We start from the raw sequence: 25204 nt of genomic DNA, 5'->3' as shown, positions 1-25204 counted from the left end.
ATCAAACAATATGGTCAAGTTGTAGTAGATGTTGTACTAGACATATTGGTTACAAATGGCATGACCAACCATATCGAAAATCGCACATTTTATATGACCATGAGAAAACTACTATAGAGAGAGAACTCAAATCAACTCAGTGGAAAACTATAAGATAAATATACAATCAGAAAACTTCATTGAGCAGATATTCTGCTAACCGTGGAAATATAAGTGAAAACAAACAAAAACGTATATGTTTTTAACCACTTACTGACACAGCAAGCTTATTTAGCAATTAATTAATTCTAGCACAACAAATCTACTGTACTTGTTCACTATAACACATGTTGTTGCATCTATGAGACTCCAGTAATCTTTTTGGAGGGTAGGCAACACAGTAAAGAAACAACACCAGACGGTGAGATGCCGTCAGGCAGATGGCAGACTGGAACTGACATCCATTCCAGATGACAAAATGGCGCCAAGTGCCCACCAGCGTATCCGAATGGTCCCAGCTGCTGGGCAAACTCTCCTACTCTGCCTCCAGTGGTTGGCGAGGGGTACTATATGCCGGAGCTCCCTCTTGTGGTCAGCGTTTGTTGCTACATGCTAGACCTCCCTCTATTGATCAGTGCGAGGAACTTCCTTCAAATTAGTAGACCTCCCTCTGGTGTCACACGATTCAGTTTGATTATTTATATAAGCCTCTTTCTAAACAGTAACATGCAACCGAGTATTAGGTCCCATCCTGACTCCAGCACTCTTGTTCTTGTACCTGTGATTATCTATTTTTGTACCTGAACTTGGCTTGTGACTCTATTTCTGAACCATTGCCTGTGACCCTGACCTCAGCTTCGCTTGCCTATTCTCTTATATCTCGATTTGGCACTGCATTCTTATACCATCATCTGTCTGTCTTCAACTAGACACATAAAGGGGACAGTTAGAGGCTTGCGACCTGCAGGTCCCCAGCAGCTAAGTTTATGCCATCTATTGGTGGATCCTGGTGAAGACTGGAGGGTTTATTAGACCACACATCCGTACTGCGCATCTGATGATGATGATGGCGCTGGTTAACCTGGGTTGTGGTGTCTAAGGGATCTTTGGTTTAGACACTGGGGAATCCATTTGCTGCAGGAATTCCCCAGTTTGCAGATCCCAGAATAGTCGCCGACTGGAAGTTAAAGGGCAGAATGAGCAAAGGTGTAAACGGGAGGCAAAGAGTAGTCATTACCAGGTATCATTCCAAGAGGTAACTAAACCAGAGGATTAGACAGATGCAGAGTCAGGAATAGGCCATGGGTCAAATACCAGAAGGTGAACTACAGAGACCAGATGAATAATCTGTCAGCATGGATAGAACTAGCAAGAACCTCTCTTTTCAAGCTTATACCCTTTCCAATGCACCAAATATGGAAAGGACTCCCTCACTTTCTTGAAGTCAACAATTCATTGAACCTCAAATACCTCATGGTGCTATCTAATAACAGGTTGTGGCTTGGAAAGATGAACTGGCGAGCGGTAAGGTTTAATATGAATTTATAGAACACATTAGGGAATCTCAGGGGAGTTGGAAATCAAAGATGAAAAACAGTTGGATTAATTACCTTTATAATCTCATATGGACCAATATACTTGGGTGTACGTTTTGATGAAACCTATTATTTTTGGTTGCTAACAAAATTTCATCCCCTGCCACAGGCAAAAGACTTGCAGATTGCTTCGTGCTGTTAGCTTTTGATTTTACACAGCCTAATTCAAATTCTGCTGAACTTCCAACCATACTGACACTAAGGGGTTGACAGCTACTTCAAGTTCAGGAGTATCTATATCAGAAAAAGAACCAAATCGAGGATAAAACCATAATTACAAAAGAAAGACGAGGTTTTGGTAGATTCTTGATAATGGTTACTTAGGGCAAACTCAGCCGGAGAAGACAGGACACCCGATTTGTTTGATGTTCCGACACATAACCGCATAACATTTTATCTGTCCATTCATTTAAAGGTGTTCAGCAGAAGAGAAGGACAAATCAATTCCTAACCTAGTGCAAAATGGCCTTTAAAATTTTAGAAATACACTGGGTACCTCAGTCAGAAACAATATTTCTAGGACTATGTAAACTGACAATGTGTAAAATAAAGAGTTTGGCTAATGTCTAAGAAATGAGTAGCTGAGACGGCAATGAAATGACACTGCTTGCTAAACCGCTCTGCAACTAAACACATTAACGTTTTAGCATCAGAACTGGGGAGGACAGTAATGAAATCCTTAAAAAGATGAATCCATGATTTGTTTGGGACAGCAAAAGGCTGGAGAGCACAAGCACAAATTTCACAGACAGAAACATATTCCTTAGTATCACATAGATACGTAGGCCACCAGAAAGAATGAGAGACTAGTCTACAAGTACCAGAAATGCCCTGCAAACATTGAATCATTCATCTCCTGAAGCATGGGCATTCGAAACTGAACAAACCATTTTCTAGGTGGAGCTGACTCAGCAGCTAGATACTGAGAATTTTTAGCAAAGGTGACAAATGGAAAACCATATTCAACACCAGAGACCGTCACTTCGAATATCTTGTGATGCCCTTTGGATTATGTAACGGTCCAGCTGTGTTCCAGGAATTCTACATATTCCGGGAACTACTGTATGTTGTTGTATCTGGACGATATCTTGATCTACCCACCAGATCTGACTTCTCACCAGAAGCATGTTCCCCAAGTTCTGTCATGGTTTTGGGGGAATCACATCTACGCCAAATTAGAACAATGTGTATTCAAAAGGAAATCCTTGCCCTTTCTGTGCTATATAGTTTCCGATCATGAACTCCAGATGGATCCGGAAAAAATAAAATCCATCTTAGTGGCCACGTCCTCAAGGTCTCCGTGCCATACAATGATTTTTAGGCTTCGCAAATTTCTATCGCCAGTTCATCCCAAACTTCTCTTTGCTTACCGCCCCTTTCTCTGCTCTCACCTAAAAGGGCGTGAATGCTAAAGTCTCGATCCCTGAAGCCTGAGTCGGTATTTACTAATCTCAAGAGGGCCTTCACTTCTGCCTTCATTCTTCACCATCCTGATGTTTCTCGGCAGTTCTCGTTGGAGATTGACGCTTCTTCCATTGGTGCTGGAGCACTTCTCTTTTAAAGAAACTCCAAGTCTGCACAACGCCTGAACCCTGGTCAAGCCAGATGGTCACTTTTCTTTGCCAGAATCACATTCCTACACCATTTCCTTTCTGCTAAAAATATCAGGGCTGATGCACTGTCTCGTTCGTTTGAGACAGATGACACTGAAGAGGATCCTTATCATATTATTGATCCTTTAAGTGGTATTCTAGTTAACCCTCTGCAGATTAAAGACATTCCCCCTGGGAATTTTTTTTTTGTCCTATTGACAGGAAGAAAATTCTTATCTGGGGTCATAATTCTAAGCTGGCAGGTGATTCAGGTATTCGTAAGACTTGGGACTTTATCTTTTGCCACTACTGGTGGCCCACGTTGCCCAAAGATGTTGTGGACTATGTCTCCTCGTGTATCAACTGTGCCCAAAATAAAGCTACTCCTTCGAAGCCTGCAATTCTACCCCAACCCCTGCCTGTTCCAGATGGTCTCTGGCAACATATTGCCTTGGATTTTGTTACAGATCTTCCTCCCTCTGCTGGATTTACCACTCTCTGGGTTGTGGTAGATAGTTTACTTAAGATGCCACATTTCCATCCTATGCCTGGCCTTCCCTCAACTCCTCGCCTGGCAAATCTATTTGTTCATAATATTTTTCGCTTGCATGGATTGCCTCTCCATATCATGTCTGATCGGGGTGTGCAATTCAAATCCAAGTTCTGGAGAGCGCTGTGTAAGCTTCTGGATGTGAAATTTAACTTTTCTTCTGCATATCACCCACAATCCAACGGCCAAGTAGAAAGAATTAACCAAAGTTTATCTTCACTATTTTGTATCTGCTCAACATGACAACTGGGTACATCTCCTTCGATGGGCCGAATTATCTTATAATCACACGAGTGAATCTACTGATACATCTCCATTTTTCATTGTTTACAGCCAACACCTGCATGTCCCTCTTCCTGTACCTGCTACATCTCAAGTGCCTGCAGCTAATGTTTCTTTTGGGAATTTTCTTCAGATCTGGAAGCAAACGAAGTCTGCGATCCTGGGGTGAATCGCATGAAAAAGTATGCCGATAAGAAGAGAAGGCCTCCTCCCTAGTTCCTGGAGTTAAGGTCTGAATTTTTTCAAAAAATATTCGCCTGAAAATTCCCTCATACAAATTCGGAACCGGTACAGTAAGTCTCCTGGTTCTGCAACTGCTCCCAGCGGTTCTTCAGAGATCTTCAAGATCAAGGAGATTCTGGACTACAAGAAAGTAGGAGGGAAGTCATTTTATCTAGTGGATTGAAAGAGTTTTGGTCCTGAGGAGAGGTCTTGGGAGTTTGAAGAAAATGTTGATGCCCCAGCTCTCATCAAGAAGTTCCTTCTACGCTCCAGACCTAAGAGGAGAGAGAATAAGGGGGGTACTGTGATGCCCGGGGTAGCTGACCGCCGGCTGCACCCTTTTACCAGCAGCCTGGACCGCAGGACTCTGAATCTCCGCTCGTGTTTCCTTCCCTATGGACGATGGCGCGCTCTGCTCTTTCCTCCGGCCGGTGCCTGTAGGGTGCACATGCTCGTCCCCGTTATTAAAGGCCAGCGTGCGTACCAGGATTAATGCTCCCAACCTATCCCAGTACACCTTGGACTTTTTAAGGAAGTAGAAGATATACAAAAGAAATTGGCCCGCTCACCACTTATTCGAAGTAAGGATGCCACATTCCATGTTTGATTGGTGCACGGGCACGAGAGCTACGTCGGGAGTAGGTAGAAATGATTAAGAAATGAAAAGTTCGAAATGTGTAGGCATTCTCTCCCCGGGATTTTTAACTTCTTGTTTTCAGTTTGACTTAATAAACAGTTTTGTATTTTTTCATATCATATCGTGTGCTGGACCTCTAACTTTTTAAGGAGCTCTGCCCACTTCCTCTGTGCCTGAGCAATGTAGTTGCTAACCTTGTGTTAGTCTGCATAGGTTCCATAGCCTGTTGCTGTATTTAGTATCTGTGTCAAATCCAGTGTCCGTGACGACTTCAGTATCCGTGTCTAGAGTCCGTGTCAAGTCCAGTATCCGTGTCCGTGTCAAATCCTGTATCTGTGTCGACTTCTGTATCCGTATCCCATGTCTGTGACGAGTCCGATAATCCAGCGCTAGCTAGCTTCTGATAATCCAGCACGAGCCAGCTTCCCATAATCCGGCACAAGACAGCTTCCGATAATCCAGCGCAAGCCATCTTCCGATAATCTGGCACAAGTCAGCTTCCAATATTCCGGCACAATCCAGCTTCTTGAGCTGCCTTTCATCCATCGATTTATAAATGAGGAAGGTGGTGCTAGTTTAGCATGTGTTAATAGCAGCGTGGGTCCAGGGCTCAGAGTTCACATATGTGCTCCCACCCGCGCCCAAGCGCCGCCCACCGGAAATGATTCTTTATCGTTTTTTTATTGATGCCACGGAAATTGATACAGGGCCTCAAAACTTCATCTTTCTTTGCTACAAACGAAAATCCTGCCCTTACTGGTGAGGAAGAGGGTCTAATGAACACTCTCTGTAAACTATCTGCAATATAGTATTTTAGGGACTGACATTCTGGGGGTCAGTGGTTATAGATCCGAGTTTTAGGAATAATGGGACCGTCGTTATGGCAATGATATTCTCTGTGTGGGGGCAACTCTTTACGAGCTTTCATGTCAGAAAAATCCCTGAGATATTGAGGTGAATCAATCGTAGAATTCAGGTAGGCAATGAGCATGGCATGCCAGGTTCCACTTGGTAATATCTCCCACATCCAATAAGTAAATGGATTGTGTTGGTGTAAGCAACGCATCCAAAGCAAAACAGCAGCAGAAAGTTATTCCAAAACAAAAAACTACATGGATTCAAAATGCAAGGATCCCACTAGAACAGAAATTTCAGAGGTCACATATTTATTTCTTGTTGTCAATATTCTGTGCTTTTGTCATACCGTATATATATGTATGAATACAGCTTAGGCTTAATTCATATCAAATTTTTACTGTACGTCTGATGTGCACATTTTGACATGAAAAAACTTTGTCAAAACGTGCACCACAGCTTGTACATTGATTTCTATGGTCAGGACGGATGTCCGAATGGTGTCGTTTGTGTATACGTTTCTATCATTTTTTTTTCCCCCATGTCCTGAAAAGCGTAGTCTACTATGCTTTTCAGTACTTTTCCAAAACGTATACCACACGTATATGTTTTTATTTGAATTAAAGTCAATGGACGACGTATGCAGTCTTAAACCTTACGTTTGCATACGTAAAACATATACATTTTTTGTCACCCTATATGGGAAATCTTGACTTTACAAAGTTTGATTTAGCTCAAGAACAAAAAAAAGAGTACGTTTTTAGAAGTAAGAACGGACATAAACGTATAAAAACATATACGACGTATACTACAAAAAACATAAGCGTATGTTACAAATGCATACTACGTCGTCGTATACCACAAACGTGTGTACGAAACGAGATGTGAACTGAGCCTTATAAATTTATCCTACCCTGCTAAAATGTCATGAGGTCTTTGAAAGATTAAGAAGTCATATGTACCCCAAAATGGTACCAATAAAAACTATGCGTCATTCTGCAAAAACTAAGCCCTCATACCATTGGATCTTAGATAATGGCGACAATAAAAACAACCTTTTTTTTTTTTTTTTTTTTTTTTTTTTAAAAGAAAGTGTTTTTAATGTGTAAAAGTAGTCAAACATTAAAAAAAAATATATAAATTTGGTATCACTGTAATCATAATGATCATAGAATAAAGCTAATATGATATCTATATCACACAGTAAACGGCATAAATTTAAGACGTAAAAACAGGTGATATTTCTGGTTTTTTTTCCCCATTTCTCTTCAAAAAATTTATAAAATTGAATCAATAAATTATATGTACCCCAAAATGGTAGTAATGAAAAAATACAACTTGTCCTGAAACAAGCCCTTAGACATATCAACGTTATGTCTTTTGAAATGTGATGATCAAAAAAACAGAAAAAAATTACTCTGTCATTAAGGCCCAAAATACGCTGGTCAGTAAAGGGTTAAAGGGCTAATGTAAAAGCTAATGGATAGATAGTCTGTCTACCTATTAAAGGATCACTGTGGCAACATTTTATCTCTTACTGTTTTCCCCCTTTTTCACTTTTTTACTGTAACCTCATTTCTAAATAAATTTTTCATTCACTTTCACTGTGAGACCAGAACATATTTTTTAAAATTTCCATATCAGTGTGTTTATTATAAATTATTTGTATTTTCTGCTTCCAATAACAGGGAAAAGTATGTAAAACTTAAAATAGCTTATGAAAAAATTTTCACTGAAAAAGAAGATATTTCTAGAAAGATTGATGTGTCGACTGAAGGCATAACAAATATTCAAAAAGATTTCAAGGTTAGTTATAGAAATAGTGAACATGGAAGTCAGTAGTACAATAAAGACTAACTCCTGCTACTACTTTCCAACACTGGCTACAAGTCAACCACACTGTTACAGATATACAGTAGCTATTTAGTCAATGACATAAAAATTATTAATTTTATTCTGTTCACACTAGCATCACTTCTGGTTTTACAGGAGTCATAACAAATCCATGATTTGTTTTGTAATTGATTGGTCGAGTTTCTGTTTGGTTTTAGGCTTCAGGATTCGTTCACATATCTGTTCGGGCTCTATTCTGACCTTTTAGTCGACTATGCTATTGATTCAAAATGACAGAACCCTTGCACAACTGAGACAAACGGAAACCATTGGCATCGGATCCGTGACCATTGAAATCAATGATGATGGAAACCTAGGGTTTCCGTTTTGTGTCCTTCAGGGCTTTATTCTGACGAAAACCTCAGACGGAATGTCAGAATAGACCGAACGGGTATGTGAACAAAGTCTTATTCTGACAGAAAATAGCTGAAGTACAAACTGAACCCTAAAGCAAATGTTCACCCTTGCACACCATTTTATTTGTTTTTAATTTAAATCTAAAAACATAAAAATGTATGCACTGATTAATTTCTTAATATATCTTTATAGAAGTCAATTTACTTGGAAGAAGAGCAGAAAAATGCCCACCGACACAGTCCACGAACATTGTTTTCCTTCTAGTTATGTAGTCAAAAGAATAATGTGTAAACACGGTATATAAATACATTACCTAAATAATAAAACATACAAAGGAAGGTTGATAAAGAACTGGGAATGTGTCGATAAACATTAAAAAATACAGTCAAGTTGTATTAGATATATGAGTAGCAAATGACATGACCAACCATACAAAAAATCGCAAATTTTATATTACCATGTTAAAACGAAAAACAAGAGAGAACTAAAACAAACTCGTACTGCAACTTAGTGGACAACTAAGAGAAATATACAATGAGAAAAATATAAAAATATATTGAGTGATTAACTCTGTAGCCTATGGAGTCTGTGATACAAAATAGAGCACTGACTGCAATAAAGATATATTAAGAAATTAGCACACATTTTTGGACCTTCAAACTACATAATGATAAAAAGTTGGAGAGTCACTCTAAAATAATAAAAAGGAAAGTTTTATATTTTATGATTTTTTTTAGTTCAGTCTCAAAGCAAAAAGCACATCTCAAAGTTTTTGTTCGGAAAACGCCTGTTCTCTTAAAGTGTAGCTAAACGTTTGTCAAACTTCTGACATGCATAGTGACATGTAAGAAGTTTTGATTGGTGGGGGTCTGAGCACTGAGACCCCCACCAGTCGCTAGAACGAAGCAGCTGAAGCGCTCATGTGAGCGCTCAGCCGCTTCGGGTCTGTTCGACTTTTTCCGGAAATAAATGAATCAGTGTACGGACTCAATAGAAAGTCTGAGCCCATACTCCGATGTATCAGCTTTCCGGAAAAAAGCTGAACAGACACGAAGGGGCTGAGCGCTCACACGAGCACTTCAGCTGCTTTGTACTGTGATTGGTAGGGGTCTCAGTGCTCGGACCCCCAGCAATCCAGACTATGACATGTCAGAAGTATGTCAAATGTTTAGCTACACTTTTAAGATCACCATGACTACTGTACTAGTATCAAGTTGGGTTCGTGAAACCACTGGGCCGAACCGCCTTGGCGGTATGGCAGCTGGCAACAGGGCGCAGGTAACAGTCTATAGTTCGTATAGGGTACCTGTGGCAGCTCGGACAGTAGCAAGCCAAGCTCGGCTGCGACTAGGCAGCAGGCAGACGTCAGGCGTGGTGTAGCAGGACAGGCGAGGTATGCAGCACAGCACGACTACAGCTCAGCACGGCACTTGACCAGGATAGCAGGACACAGGTACGGGAAACACTGGAAACTGGAAGACACTAGGAGACCATTTGCATAGACAAACTTTGGGTACGACAACAACGCTCAGGCATTAGAGGAAGGGGCTGGGCCCTTCTTATAGCCCAGGGTGCTCTGGGAGCAATCAGCTCAATCTCCCACCTGCGTGTGCTTTGGCTTCTTCAGTCCGGACTGAGCTCGCAAGCACACCCTGGTGGTCACTGTGGAACAGGACAGCCGTATGTGCAAACATCTCTGGGGAGAGGGGCGTCGACTAGATGGATGGAGTTCGTTACAACTAGCTTCTAGGTGGTGCTGGTTTGACTTTGAGACCTATCTCTTTTCTCTGTCCTTCCACCTATCAGTTGTAGGGTTGTATTTATACCTGGCTCCCTCCACCTCTTCTTTGCTTGTGAATTTCCTGTCTACATGTGTTTTGATCAAGCTACAGTCCTACACCCTTGTTCAGGTTTGCCTGCTTTGCAGCTCTTATCCAACACTGAACTCTGCTGAGACAACCTGGGTTCTATGCAGCAAAATCCATCCTGCTTTGCAGTCGGCTCTGGCGAAAACCTTAGAGTAGCCTTAGAATCTGTCGATCAGAGTTGTAACAGATTTGTGGTTGCAGATTTATTTGCACGCTTTCTCCTGACAGTCTCCAGCAGCCTTTGGGGAATTGCTCAACTTGCAATTCCATAACATATTCACAAGCCCGTTTATATTATATCCTTTCACGATGGAACCTATGCAAGCCCTGTTGGAACGAATGGACAATCTGACTCCGCTCGTACAAGGTCTGGCCGTGAGGGTACAACATCCTGAAACTACGCAGGCCCAAGCAGTTGTTCCAGTCAGAACTCCGGTGGAACCTAACGTGAACTTACTTGATCGTTTCTCTGGTGATCGTAAGTCATTTGTTTATTTCCGGGAGAGTTGTAAATTATATTTTAGACTAAGACCTGCCTCCTCGGGTACTGAGCAACAGCGAGTGGGTATCGTCATTTCACGTCTGCAGGGTGATCCTCAAACCTGTTCCTTTTCATTGGGACCTGTTGCTCCTGAACTTTTTTCTGTGTAGACCTTCTTTGTGGTCCTAGGTTTATTTTACGGCGAACCAGATATCACGGCAGTGGCTGAGGCCAATCTGTTATCTCTCCAGCAAGGCCTGCGTCCTGTTGAAGAATATTGTTTGAAATTTAGACGATGGTCTATTTCTTCACAATGGAATGATGCTGCACTCTGATGCCAATTGCGCCGAGGCCGTTCTGAAACTTTGAAAGATCTCTTAATAAATTACCCTCCGCCCTTGACTCTAGAAGATACAATGACCCTTTTTGTGCATTTGGACCAACGACTAATAACGAATAATATATCAACAGTTGGTTAGTACTGGGTAAATATAAAGGCTCTACTCCACAACATACAATAATCACAAGTACCAGAAATCTGAAATAAACTGGCGCTCAGCATGCCAAGAATTGTAGCTACACAAGGGATAAAGCTGGAGAATAAATTACAAGAAGGCACCAGAAAATAGATAGAAAACAAAAAGAGTAGACGGCAAAAATTTGAAGCACACCGAATATCAGATACGCATAACCAAGAAGTGCTGTAATAAGGGAACTACACCACGCGTATCGCTGTTTTACAATGCAGCTTCCTCAGGGAAAACAGAATGCCTGGGTCTGGTACGCTGTGCTCGCTTCATCTTCAGCGTGTGTCAGTTGTAATATACAGCTGACATCCCGCTGCAATGGTGGCGATGGCAGTTACCACCAATCGCTGCCGGGGCTCCCTCTGTACCCGCCGACCCCCCAGCAAGAGATCGCAGGTGCCGATGGTTGCTATGGCAACCAGGAAGCCTATTAGGTCCTGCCCTAGACAGGACCTAAGAGGCTTAACTGTCAGATGAAAAATGACATAAGTAGTGCAGTATATTGTACTGGGGATCAGAAGATCAGATCTTCAAGTCCCCAGGTAAGTGTAAAAAAAAAAAAAGTAAAATAAAATAAATTTGTTTTAGGTAATAAAAACAATAATCGCCCTGTTTCCCTGATCAATTACCTTATAAGTAAAAAAAACACAAAAAAAACCACAAAAAACTATACATAATAGATATCGCCGCGTTCGGCACAGCCTGAACTATACAAATATCACATTTTTACCACACGGTGAACACCGTAAAAAATTGAAATAAGAAACAATGACAATTTATTTTTTGGGTCTCCTTGTCTCAGAAAAAAACGTAATAAAAAGTGATCAAAAAGTTTCAAGTACTCCAAAATATACCCACAAAAACGACAGTATGTCACGCAAAAAAACAAGCCCTCCCACAGCAATATCAACTGAAAAACAAAAAAGTTATGGCTGTCAGAAAATGGAAACACGAAAACATGATTTTTTTTTTAGAAAAGAGTATTTTTATTGTGGGAAATAGAGATGAGCGAACTTATGATAAGTTCGGTTCGGCTGGTTCGCCGAATTTCTTGAAAAAGTTAGATTCGGACCGAACCAGTTCGGACCGAACCTGTAATTCAAGAAAGCCCATAAAAATCGTGTATGGAGCTCCCGTAATGACGGTGGCTACATGTGTGCACCCGGCATTACGGCAGCGTTGCTAGGCGACGTCAGTAAATAGTCACTGTCCAGGGTGCTGAAAGAGTTAACTGATCGGCAGTAACTCTTTCAGCACCCTGGACAGTGAATTCCGATCACAATATAGAGCAACCTGTAAAAAAAAAAAAAGAAAAAGACGTTCATACTTACCGAGAACTTCCTGCTTCTTCCTCCAGTCCGGCCTCCCGGCCGTTGCCTTGGTGACGCGTCCCTCTCGAGATCCGGCCTGATATCCCTGGATGACGTTTCAGCCAATGTGACCGCTGCAGCCAATCACATGCTGCAGCGGTCACATGGACTGTCGCGTCATTCAGGGATGTCGGGTTGGATGTCAAGAGAGGGACGCGTCACCGTTGCCTTGGTGACGTGTCCCTCTTTCGGCATCCAGCCCGACCTCCCTGGATGACGCGGCAGTCCATGTGACCGCTGCAGCCTGAGATTGGCCTGTGAGTGGCTGCAGCCTGTGATTGGCTGCAGCGGTCACTTGGACTGAATCGTCATCCCGGGAGGTCGGACTGGAGGAAGAAGCACGGAGTTATCGGTAAGTAGGAACTTCTATTTTTTTTTACACGTTGATGTATATTGTGATCGGAAGTCACTGTCCAGGGTGCTGAAACAGTTACTGACAATCGCTTAACTCTTTCAGCACCCTGGACAATGACTATCTCCTGACGTTGCGTACCGGAAAATCAGTAACTCATAAGCCGGGTTCGGTCAAAACGTGTTCGGCCGAACGCGGTGAAGTTCGGATTCGCTGCGAACCGAACTTTTCACGATGTTCGGACCGAAACCGGGTTCGGTTGTTCCGGTTCGCTCATCTCTAGTGGGAAAGTAGTAAAACGTAAAAAAAACTATATAAATTTGGTGTCGCTGTAATTATATCGACCCACAGAATAAAGTTAACATGTTGTTTATACTGCACAGTGAACACCTTAAAAAAGAAGAAACAAAACAGTGCAAGAATTGGTGTTTTTTGGTTTCCTCCTATCCCAAAAAATGGAATAAATAGTGATAAAAATAATCGCATGTACCCCAAAATGGAACCAATAAAAATTACAGCTCATTACACAAAAAAAACAAGCCCTCACACAGCTCAGTCAACCGAAAATAACACATTATGACTCTCAAAACGCAATCATGCAAAGTTATGCTAAATGACGGCCCAGACAAATTTTTAGGTCCAGTAGTTTTTCACTAAAAACCCGACATCATCATTTGCTAGACCGCACAGGTGAACCCCGTAGATGCAGCTGTAGATGCAGATGCAGCTGTGGGGCCCTAAAAAGTTTCCTCATCTATATGAGGAAACTTTTTAGGGCCTTGTGCTGCTAAAAGGGCTAGTGAAGAAGTCAAAGACTAGGCAATACTGGTGCGCAGATATTTTGTACAATACCCAAAAAACCTGGCCTGTGCATAAAGTATTGGTTCATAGCGTACCACACCAATCCATGGATTATTAATTTTATTATTCATTCACCTCATTATTACATCATCCTATTATGCCCTGATGTACTCAGCCAAGCTTACATATACCCTTATGTACTCCGCTCAGCTTACATATACCCTGATGCACTCCGCCCAGCTTACATATACCCTGATGTACTCCGCCCAGCTTACACATACCCTGATGTACTCTACACAGCTTACATATACCCTGATGTACTCCTCACAGCTTATATATTCCCTGATGTACTCCGCCCAGCTTACATATACCATGATGAATTCCACACAGCTTACATATAGCCTGATGTACTCCGCATAGCTTACATATGCCCCCACATTATAAGATGAAATACCTGTAAAACCCCCAAAAAACAACTAGCAAGCAAAATCTACGCTCCAAAAGCCAAATGGCGCTCCTTCTGAGCCTGACCGGGTACCCAAACAGCAGTTTATGACCACATAAGGGTAGTACTGTACTCTGGGGAACCCGCTTAACAATTTATGCGGTGTGTGTCTGCAGCGGCACAAGCTGGGCACAACATATTGGTCACTGAAATGGCATATCCGTGGAAAAATAGCAATTTTCAATCTGCAACATCCACTGTGCACTAATTTCTGCAAAATACTTGCGGGTCAAAATGCTTGCAATACTTCTAGATTAATTTCTTCAGGGATGTATTTTCCAAAATGGGGTAATTTTTCAGGGCTTTCCACTGTACTGGTACTTTAGCTCAATGCAACATGGTGTCAGAAAACTAATTTTGTAAAATCTCCATTCCAAAAACCAATTTGCGCTCTCTCCCTTTAGAGCCTTGCTGTGTGTCCAAATAGCAGGTTATTACCACATGTGGGGTATAGCCGTACTCGGGAGAAATTGCTTTACAAATGTTGGTTGGCTTTTTCTCCTTTATTCCTTGTGAAAATGAAAAAATTCAACTTTTTAGTGGAAAAAATTTGATATTAATTTTTACGGCCTAATTCCAATAAATTCTGCAAAAGACCTGTTGGGTCTTAATACTCACTATACCACTAGATAGATTCTTTTGGAGCTGTAGTTTCCCAAATGGGGTCACTTTTGGGGTGTCCCTACTGTTTTGGCCCCGCAGGGGCTTTAGAAATGTGACATGGCACTTGACAACCATTCCAGCTAAATTTGTTTTCCAAATGGTGCTTGTTCCGTTTTGAGTTCTGCAGTTTTTTCCAAACAGCAGTTTACGACCACTTATGGGGTATTGCCGTAATTGGGAGAAATTTATTTTCAAATGTTGTGGTGCTTTTTCTCCTTTATTCCTTGTAGAAATTGAAAATGTCCACGTTTTATAAAAAAAAAATTCGATTTTGAATTTCATGGCTTAATTCCAATAAATTCGGCAAAAAACATGTGGTCAAAATGCTCCCTATAATCCTAGATAAATTCCTTCAGGTGTGTAGTTTCCAAAATGGGGTAACTTTTGGGGGTTTCCCCTGATTTGGTCCCGCAGTGGCTTTGCAAATGTGACATGGCGCCGCAAACCATTGCAGCAAAATTTGAGCTCCAAAAACTATATTGTGCTCCTACCCTTCTAAGCCCTGCCGTGGGTCCAAACAGCAGTTTATTGCCACATATGGGGTATTGCTGTGATCAAAAGACTTTGCTTTCTGAGCTAAAACTTAATTTTATAAGAAAAAAATTAACATTTTTGTTTTCACGGCCTAATTCCACTAAAGTCAGCAAAAAAGACTGTGGTGTCAAAATGCTCCCTATACCCCTAGATAAATTACTTTAGGGGTGTAGTTTCGCAAATGGGGTCACTTTTGGGGGTTTTCCACTGTTTTGGTCCCACATGGGCTTTACAAATGCAACGTAGCCCTGAAAACCATTGCTGCAAAACTTGAGCTCCAAAAGCCAAAAGGTGCTCCTTCCCCTTTGAGCTCTGCCATGTATCCAATCAGCAGTTTATTAAAACATATGGGGTTTTGCCGTAATCGGTAGAAATTGCTTTTCAAATGTTGAGGTGTTTTTTGTCCCTTTATGCCTTGTAAAAATTTAAAATTTCTATGTTTTATTGGAAAAAAATTAGATTTTCATAGCGTCATTCCACTAAATTTAGCAAAAAACCTGTGGGTCAAAATGCTCAATATACCCCTTGATAAATTCCTTGAGGGGTGTAGTATGCCCAATGGTGTCTTTTTGGGAGGGTTTCCACTGTTTTGGCCCCAGAAGATCTCTACATACCTGACATGGTGCCTAAAATATATTCTAATAAAAAGAAGGCCCCAAAATCCTCTAGGTGTTCCTTTGCTTCTGAGGCCTGTGTTTCAGTCCATAAGCACACTAGGGCCACATGTGGGATATTTCTAAAAACTGCAGAATCTGATCAATACATATTCAGTTGTGTTCCTCTGGTAAAACCCTCTGTGTTACAGAAAAAAAAAGGATTAAATATGAATATCTACACAAAAGATGAAATATGTAAATTTCACCCCTACTTTGCTTTACGTCTTGTGAAACGCCAAAAGGGTTAAGAAACTTTCTTAATGCTGTTTTGAATACTTTGAGTGGTGCCATTTTTAAATGGGGTGATTTATGGGGATTTGTATTGTATGGAACCCTCAAAGCCACTTCACAACTGAACTGGTCCCTGAAAAAATAGACTTTTGACATTTTCTTGCATATGTGAGAAATTGTAGCTAAAGTTCTAAGCCCTGTAACGTCCTAGAAAAAGAAAATAACGGTCAAAAAAACGATGCCAACAATATGTGAACTAGTATCTATTTTGTGTGATATCACTATCTGTTTTTCAAGCAGATACATTTAAATTTAGAAAAGCTCTAATTTTTGCAGATTTTCTCCAAATTTTGGTGTTTTCTTCACAAATAAATATTGAATTTATCGACCACATTTTTTCACTAACATAAAGTACAATATGTCACGAGAAAACATTCTCAGAATAGTTTGGATAGGTAAAAGCTTTCCAAAGTTATTACCACATAAATTGACACATGGCACTTGACAACCATTCCAGCTAAATTTGTTTTCCAAATGGTGCTTGTTCCGTTTTGAGTTCTGCAGTTTGTCCAAACAGCAGTTTACGACCACTTATGGGGTATTGCCGTAATTGGGAGAAATTTCTTTTCAAATGTTGTGGTGCTTTTTCTCCTTTATTCCTTGTAGAAATTGAAAATGTCCTCGTTTTATAAAAAAATAAATCGATTTTGAATTTCATGGCTTAATTCCAATAAATTCAGCAAAAAACATGTGGTCAAAATGCTCCCTATACTCCTAGATAAATTCCTTCAGGTGTGTAGTTTCCAAAATGGGGTAACTTTTGGGGGTTTCCCCTGATTTGGTCCCGCAGTGGCTTTGCAAATGTGACATGGCGCCGCAAACCATTGCAGCAAAATTTGAGCTCCAAAAACTATATTGTGCTCCTACCCTTCTAAGCCCTGCCGTGGGTCCAAACAGCAGTTTATTGCCACATATGGGGTATTGCTGTGATCAAAAGACTTTACTTTCTGAGCTAAAACTTAATTTTATAAGAAAAAAATTAACATTTTTGTTTTCACGGCCTAATTCCACTAAAGTCAGCAAAAAAGACTGTGGTGTCAAAATGCTCCCTATACCCCTAGATAAATTACTTTAGGGGTGTAGTTTCGCAAATGGGGTCACTTTTGGGGGTTTTCCACTGTTTTGGTCCCACATGGGCTTTGCAAATGCAACGTAGCCCTGAAAACCATTGCTGCAAAACTTGAGCTCCAAAAGCCAAAAGGTGCTCCTTCCCCTTTGAGCTCTGCCATGTATCCAAGCAGCAGTTTATTAAAACATATGGGGTTTTGCCGTAATCGGTAGAAATTGCTTTTCAAATGTTGGGGTGTTTTTTGTCCCTTTATGCCTTGTAAAAATTTAAAATTTCTATGTTTTATTGGAAAAAAATTAGATTTTCATAGCGTCATTCCACTAAATTTAGCAAAAAACCTGTGGGTCAAAATGCTCAATATACCCCTTGATAAATTCCTTGAGGGGTGTAGTATGCCCAATGATGTCTTTTTGGGAGGGTTTCCACTGTTTTGGCCCCAGAAGATCTCTACATACCTGACATGGTGCCTAAAATATATTCTAATAAAAAGAAGGCCCCAAAATCCTCTAGGTGTTCCTTGGCTTCTGAGGCCTGTGTTTCAGTCCATAAGCACACTAGGGCCACATGTGGGATATTTCTAAAAACTGCAGAATCTGATCAATACATATTCAGTTGTGTTCCTCTGGTAAAACCCTCTGTGTTACAGAAAAAAAAAAGGATTAAATATGAATATCTACACAAAAGATGAAATATGTAAATTTCACCCCTACTTTGCTTTACGTCTTGTGAAACGCCAAAAGGGTTAAGAAACTTTCTTAATGCTGTTTTGAATACTTTGAGTGGTGCCATTTTTAAATGGGGTGATTTATGGGGATTTGTATTGTATGGAACCCTCAAAGCCACTTCACAACTGAACTGGTCCCTGAAAAAATAGACTTTTGACATTTTCTTGCATATGTGAGAAATTGTAGCTAAAGTACTAAGCCCTGTAACGTCCTAGAAAAGGAAAATAACGGTCAAAAAAACGATGCCAACAATATGTGAACTAGTATCTATTTTGTGTGATATCACTATCTGTTTTTCAAGCAGATACATTTAAATTTAGAAAAGCTCTAATTTTTGCAGATTTTCTCCAAATTTTGGTGTTTTCTTCACAAATAAATATTGAATTTATCGACCACATTTTTTCACTAACATAAAGTACAATATGTCACGAGAAAACATTCTCAGAATAGTTTGGATAGGTAAAAGCTTTCCAAAGTTATTACCACATAAATTGACACATGTCAGATTTGAAAAAATCAGCTTAGTCTTTAAGACCAAAACAGGCTGTGTCCTAAAGGGGTTAAGACCCTGTATCGACTAGTGTGAATTAAATAAGATTACCGTTAATCAATATCCTCTTCCACTCATCTCGAACCTGTTTAATCAGATCTCAGGAGCCAAGTGGTTCTCTAAACTAGATTTAAACGGGGCCTACAATTTGGTTCGTATCCGCAAAGGGGTTGAGTGGAAGATCACATTTAATACTCCAGATGGTTATTATGAGCATTTGGTCACGTGTTTTGGTTTAAGTAATGCTCCAGCGTTTCTTCAAAACCTGGTTAATGATATCTTCAGAAAATTTATTGGATTCTTTGTGGTGGTGTATCTGGACGTTATTCTTGTGTTTTCTTCCGATTGGTCCTCTCATGTTCAACATTTAAGGTCGGTCCTTCAAGTACTGAGGGAAAATTGTCTTTACGCAAAATTTGAAAAATTTATTTTAAGAGTTCAGGAAGTTAACTTCTTGCGATATGTGCTGTCTTCTCATCATTTTCGTATGGACTCCACTAAAGTTCAGGCAATTCTTGATTAGGTTCAACCTACTCCACTAAAAGCTCTGCCGAGGTTCTTGGGTTTTGCTAATTATTACCAAAAATGTATTCATAATTTTTCCTCCATTGTCAAACCTTTGACGGTTCTTACGAAAGTGGGTTCTGATCTTGTAAATTGGAAACCTAGTGCGGTCTCCGTCTTTGAAACCTTAAAATAGTGTTTTATGGAAGCGCCTGTACTTGTTCAACCTGACCTTTTTAGTCATTTTAATTTTCTTCCACTGAAAAGAATTATGATATGGGTAATCTAGGTAATCTAAGAATTATGACCTAGGTAGCTTCTTGGGAGTAAATGGGCATTTGAAGAGTGGCACCACTTTCTACAGGGAGCTAGACATCAAATTACTGTACTGACTGACCATAAAAGCCACAGTTTTTAGAATCCGCCAAAAGACTCAATCCCAGACAGGCTAGTAGTTCTTTACCAAGTTTAACTTTATTGTAACCTACAGACCCGGGTCTAAAAATGTCAGGGCCGACGCATTATCTCATGTAGTTTTTGTTCTCACAGGTCCCCGATATTCATCTGAAATATTTTATCTAAGGGAATAGTGGTTTCTGCAATATCACCTGATCTTGCAACTGAGATTAAAAAATGTCAGCAACTCGCTCCACAGACTATTCCTGCTGGGAAGTTGTTTGTACCTCCTCAGTTCAGATTTAGTTTGTGTCACGTTTGGTACGTGGACCCACTGGCCCGTACCACCTTGACTGGCCAACAGGACACAGGTCACAGTCTATAGTTCGTATAGGGGTACCTGTGGTAGCTCAGACAGTAGCAAGACAGGCTCAGCTGGGACTAGGCAGCAGGCAGGCACCAGGCTTGGTGTAGCACGGCAGGCGCAGCACGACTCCAACTCAATACGGCACTTGGACCAGGATAGCACAGGATACAGGTAGCAGGAACGGGAAACACTGGGAGCTGGATAACACTTAGGAGACCATTTGCAAAGACAGACTAGGGTAACGACAACAAAGCTCAGGCAATGCCCTTCTTATAGTCCAGAGTGCTCATGGGCTAATTTGGTACTTAAACTCAGGTGTGCGCCCTGGACCTTTAAGAGCGGGCACGAGCGTACGCGCGCACCCTACGGAACCCGGCCGAGAGAAGCGGAAGTGAGCGCTGCCGTCTCCTGAGGAGAATATAAGGGCCAGCGCTCACCGATCCATGGCTGCGACCGTCAAGATGTGAGTGAGCCTGACGGCCCGTGGCCATGGGCATGACAGTTTGCTCAATGAGTTACATGATTCTGTTTTGTGTGGCCATCCAGGGATAACTGATACTAAAAAATGTGTCTCGCCGACTCTATTGTTGGCAATCTTTATCTCGTGATGTGAGTTCCTATGTCTCTGCTTGTGACGTCTGCGCTCGCGCTGACTCCTCAAACTCGTCCTTTGGGTGAACTACTACCATTGTCTGTTCCACAGAAACCTTGGTCTCATCTGTCTATGGATTTTATCACCGATTTGCCTCCCTCTGAAGAGAAAACTGTAATTTGGGTTGTGGTGGACCGTTTCAGTGTCATTTCATTCCGTTGCCGCAGCTCCCTTATTCCAAAACTCTGTCTAAATTATTTATTGATCAAGTGGTTCGTCTGCATGGTATTCCGGAATATATTGTCTCAGATAGAGCTGTACAATTTGTGGCTAGCTTCTGGAGAGATTTCTGTAAGAAACTTGGTGTACAGTTATCTTTCTCTTCGGCATTTCACCCTGAGACCAATGGTCAAAGCGAGCGTTTTAATCAAACCTTGGAACAATATCTTAGGTGTTATATTGCTGATAACCAGGTTGAAAGGGTCTCATTTCTTCATTTAGCTGAGTTTGCTATAAATATTGCCACCATGTGTCTCTTGATACCTTGCCGTTTTTCTGTAATTATGGTTTTCATCCTAGTTTTGTTTCATTTTCCACCTATTCTACCGATAACCCAGAGGTAGAAGTTGAATTAAATAAACTATGCACAGTTTGGGATCAGGTTCAATCAAACCTGAAGAACTCTCAAGTTATTTAACCCCTTCGCGCCATTTCACGTACAGTTACGTCATGGGAGATGGCCTTTTCCCGCATCTCCACGTAACTGTACGTGATGGAGATGAAGCTGGCTCAGGAGCTGAGCCAGCGACATAACCGCCGGGTGACAGCTGTATGTTACAGCTGGCACCCTGAGGTATCGGCCAGGACCGGAGCTAGCCTCCGATCCGACCGATTAACCCCTCACATGCTGCGCTCAATAGAGATCGCAGCATGTGAGGAGTTTATAGCCACCGGCGCCCCAGCAACGTGATCGCTGGGTTGCCGGTGGCTGCAAAGGCGATCGGAGGGCTAATACTTACCTCCCGGTCCGCCAGTAATGGAATCCTCCTATGCCCCGTCGTCGGCGGGGCCTAGGAGGCTTCCGGTACCATCGGCAAGATGGCGCCGGCTCAGCTTCCGGCTCAGAAGCTGAGCCGGCGTCATCAGCAGTGGGTGTCCGATGTATGTTGCAGCGGACACCCCGATCTATCGGCAGGAACCGGAGCTAGCTCCGATTCCTGCCTTTAACCTCTTCAATGCAGCGATTCAATGCAATCGCTGCATCAAAGTGGTTTGTATGCAATCGGCAGCCTTTGCTTGCGATGGCAAGGCTGGCGACTGCTACTATGGCAACAGGATGCCTAACAATGGCTTCCTATCTGCCATTACGTTAGCTGATCGGCTTGCTGTCAGTGAACAACTGACAGTTCTAATACATTGCACTACATAGGTAGTGCAATGTATTAGAACATCAAACAAACAGTTGGATCTTCAAGTTCCCTAGTGGGACTAAAGAAAAGTGTAAAAAAAGTAAAAATAAAAGTTGTAAAAAATACAATAAAAGTTTCAAATAATAACACAAAACACAATCGCCCTTTTTCCCTTATCAAGTCATTTATTATTGAAAAAAATAATAAAGCCATACATATTTGGTATCGCTGCGACGTAACGACCTTAACTATAAAAATATTATGTTATTTATTCCGCACAGTGAACGCCGTAAAAAAACAAACTAAAAAATACTGACATAATTGCTATTTTTTGGTCACTTTGTCTTCCAAAAATTGAAATAAAAAGTGATCAAAAAGTCGCATGTACCTAAAAATGGTACCTATAAAAACTATAACTCGTCTCGCTAAAAACAAGCCCTCATACAGCTCCGTCTAAGAAAAATGTGAAACCGTTATGGCTCTCACAACTTGGCGACAGAAAAAATCCATTCTCTTTACAAAAGTTATTTTATTGTGCAAAAAGTTGTAAAACATAAAAAGTGCTATAAATTAGGTATTACCGGAATCGGACTGACCCTCAGAATAAAGGTAACATGTAATTTATAATGCGTGGTGAACGCTGTATAAAAAAAACTAAAAAAATATGCCAGAATTGCTGTTTTTTGGTCACCTGGCCTCTCAAAAAAAAAAAGGATAACAAGTGATCAAAAAGTCGCATGTACCCCAAAATGGTACCAATAAAAACTACAGCTCGTCCCACAACAGACCAGCCCTCATACCACTACGTCTATGAAAAAATAAAATTAGTCAAGGCACCAATAAGCCAGGAAATAAAAATATGCAGTTGTGCAGCCCGAGGGGAACATTTCTTCTGTTTCAAGTGGCGAATTATCAAGGCCCCTAAAATTAGGGAACCAGGAAGGGGAGGGCCCAAACATATCTGCTGGAAGTGAGGGCACCCGTATTATACCAGGACAACACTTTCCCAGCAAAATTCCCCAAACTTCAAAGGTGCCAAGTGTGGACCAAAAGGGGAATAAGTAAAGACCATTTATTAGTGCGACACCGGCCTGTGCAGAAAGGATTGTGTCACAGCATAGCACACATCTGTGGATTATTTTATTGTTTATTTTTACCCCACTATACCACCTGACTATGCCCCTTATATACTCTGCCTGCCTTACATGTACCCCCACATTATAAACGGAAACACCAGTAAGACTCAAAACAAAACTACTACAAGCAAAATCCACGCTCCAAAAGCCAAATGGTGCTACCTCCCTTCTGAACCCTACAGTGTGCCCAAACAGCAGTTTACTTCCACATATATGGCATCGCCATACCCGTGAGAACCCTTTTAATAATTTTTGGGGTGTGTGTCTCCAGTGGCACAAGCTGGGCGCCACATATTGGCATATCTATTGAAAAACCATTTTCACTGTGCAACATCGAGTGCACACCAATTTCTGCCAATCACCTGCGGGGTTAACATGCTCACTACACCCCTCGGTGAATACCTTGAGTGGTGTAGTTTCCAAAATGGGGTCACTTCTGGGGGGTTTCCACTGTTTTGGTCCCACAGGGACTTTGCAAATGCGACAAAGCGACCAGAAACCAATCCAGCAAAATCTGTACTCCAAAAGCCAAATGGCGCTCCTTCCCTTCTGAGCCCTACTGTGTGCCCAAACAGCAGTTTATGACCACATATGTGGTATTGCCGTACACAGGAGAAGTTGCTTTACAAGTGTTGGGGTGCTTTTTTTCATTTATTTGTACAGAATATGAAACATTTTCAGCTAAACTACGTCTTATTGAAGAAAAAGGATTTTTTTTTATTTTCACTGCCCAATTCTAATAAAATCTATGAAACACCTGTGGGGTCAAAATGCTCACTACACCCCTAGATGAATTCCTCAAGGGGTGTGGTTTCGTGAATCAAGTCACTTTTGGGGAGTTTCCACTGTACTTGTACCTTAGGAGCTTTGCAAAAGTGACATGGTGTCAAGAAACCAATCCAGCAGAATCTGTGCTCCAAAAGCCAAATGGCACTCCTTCTCTTCTGATCCTTGCCGTGTTCCCAAACAGCAGTTTATGACCACAAATGGGGTATTGCCGTACTCCAGAGAAGTTGCTTTACAAATGTTGGGGTTCTTTTATTCCTTTATTTGTTGAGAAAATGAAAATTTTTGAGCTAAAGCTACGTCTTATTGAAGAAAAAGGATTTTTTTTATTTTCACTGCCCAATTCTAATAAAATCTATGAAACCCCTGTGGGTTCAAAATGCTCACTACACCCCTAGATGGATTCTTCAAGGGGTGTAGTTTCCTAAATGGAGTCACTTTTTTGGTGTTTTCACTGTTTTGGTCCCTTAGGGGCTTTGCAAATGCGACGTGGTCTCTGCAAACCATTCCTACTAAATTTGAGCTCCAAAAGCCAAATGGCGCTCTTTCCCTTCTAAGCTCCGCCATGTGTCCAAACAGCCATTTATGACCACATGCGGGGTATTGTTTTACTCGGGAGAAATTGCTTTACAAAAGTAGTGGTGCATTTTCTCCTTTTAGTCCTTGTGGAAATTAGAAAAAATTAGCTAAACCTACATTTTCTTTGAAAGAATGTAGATTTTCATTTTCACGGCCTACTTCCAATAATTTCTGCAAAAAACCTGCGGGGTCAAAATGCTCACTATAGCCCTAGATAATTTCCTCAAGGGGTATAGTTTCCAAAATGGGGTCACTTTTGGGGGATTTCCACTGTTTTGGCGACGCAGGAGCCTTTCAGACCCGACATGGAGCCTAAAATATTTTCTAATAAAAAGGAGGCCCCAAAATCCTCTAGGTACTCATTTGCTTGTGAGGTCTGTGCTTCAGTCAATAAGTGCACTAGGGCCACATGTGGGGTATTTCTAAAAACTGCAGAATCTGGGGAATAGATATTGAGTTGTGTTTCCCTGGTAAAACTTTCTGTGTTACAAAAAAAATAGATGAAAAATGAATTTCTGCAAAAAAAAAAAAGAAATTTGAACATTTCACATCTAATTTGCCTTTCTATATGCTGTTTTGAATACTTTGAGGGGTGAAGTTTTTAAAATGGGGTGACTTATCGAGGGTTTCTAATATATAAGGCCCTAAAATCCTCTTCACAACTGAACTGGCCCCTGTAAAAATAGCCTTTTGAAATTTTCTTGAAAATCTGAGAAATTGCTGCTAAAGTTCTAAGACTTGTGATGTCATAGAAAAATAAAAGGATGTTCAAAAAACTATGCCAATCTAAAGTAGACATATGGGTGATGTTAATTAGCAACAATTTTGTGTGGTATTACTATCTGTCTTACAAGCAGATACATATAAATTTAGAAAAATGCTAATTTTTGCAATTTTTCGCTAAATTTTGGTGTTTTTCACAATTATATACTTAATGTATCGATCAAATTTTGCCAGTAACATAAAGTCCAATGTGTCACGAGAAAACAGTCTCAGAATCGCTTGGATAGGTAAAAGCATTCCGGAGTTATTACCACATAAAATGACACATGTCAGATTTGAAAAAATAGGCTGTGTCCTT

At 41.0% G+C, this 25204-nt stretch overlaps 1 protein-coding gene across 3 annotated transcripts in view; it reads left to right on the top strand.

Annotated features, from left to right (window-relative positions):
• Positions 1-25204, top strand: part of SYCP1 (synaptonemal complex protein 1) — a 433751-nt gene that overhangs the window by 257316 nt on the left and 151231 nt on the right. For all 3 annotated transcript variants that reach the window (XM_075850715.1, XM_075850716.1, XM_075850717.1), the window contains exon 18: positions 7401-7518. In XM_075850715.1, coding sequence (XP_075706830.1) covers positions 7401-7518 — 118 coding nt within the window. The remainder of the gene's footprint in view (positions 1-7400; positions 7519-25204) is intronic.

This window comes from Rhinoderma darwinii, chromosome 2, assembly GCF_050947455.1.
Source record: "Rhinoderma darwinii isolate aRhiDar2 chromosome 2, aRhiDar2.hap1, whole genome shotgun sequence".
Classification (NCBI taxonomy): Eukaryota; Metazoa; Chordata; class Amphibia; order Anura; family Rhinodermatidae; genus Rhinoderma; species Rhinoderma darwinii.
Note: the sequence above shows the minus strand (reverse complement) of the source record. Positions and strands in the feature narration are given on the sequence as shown.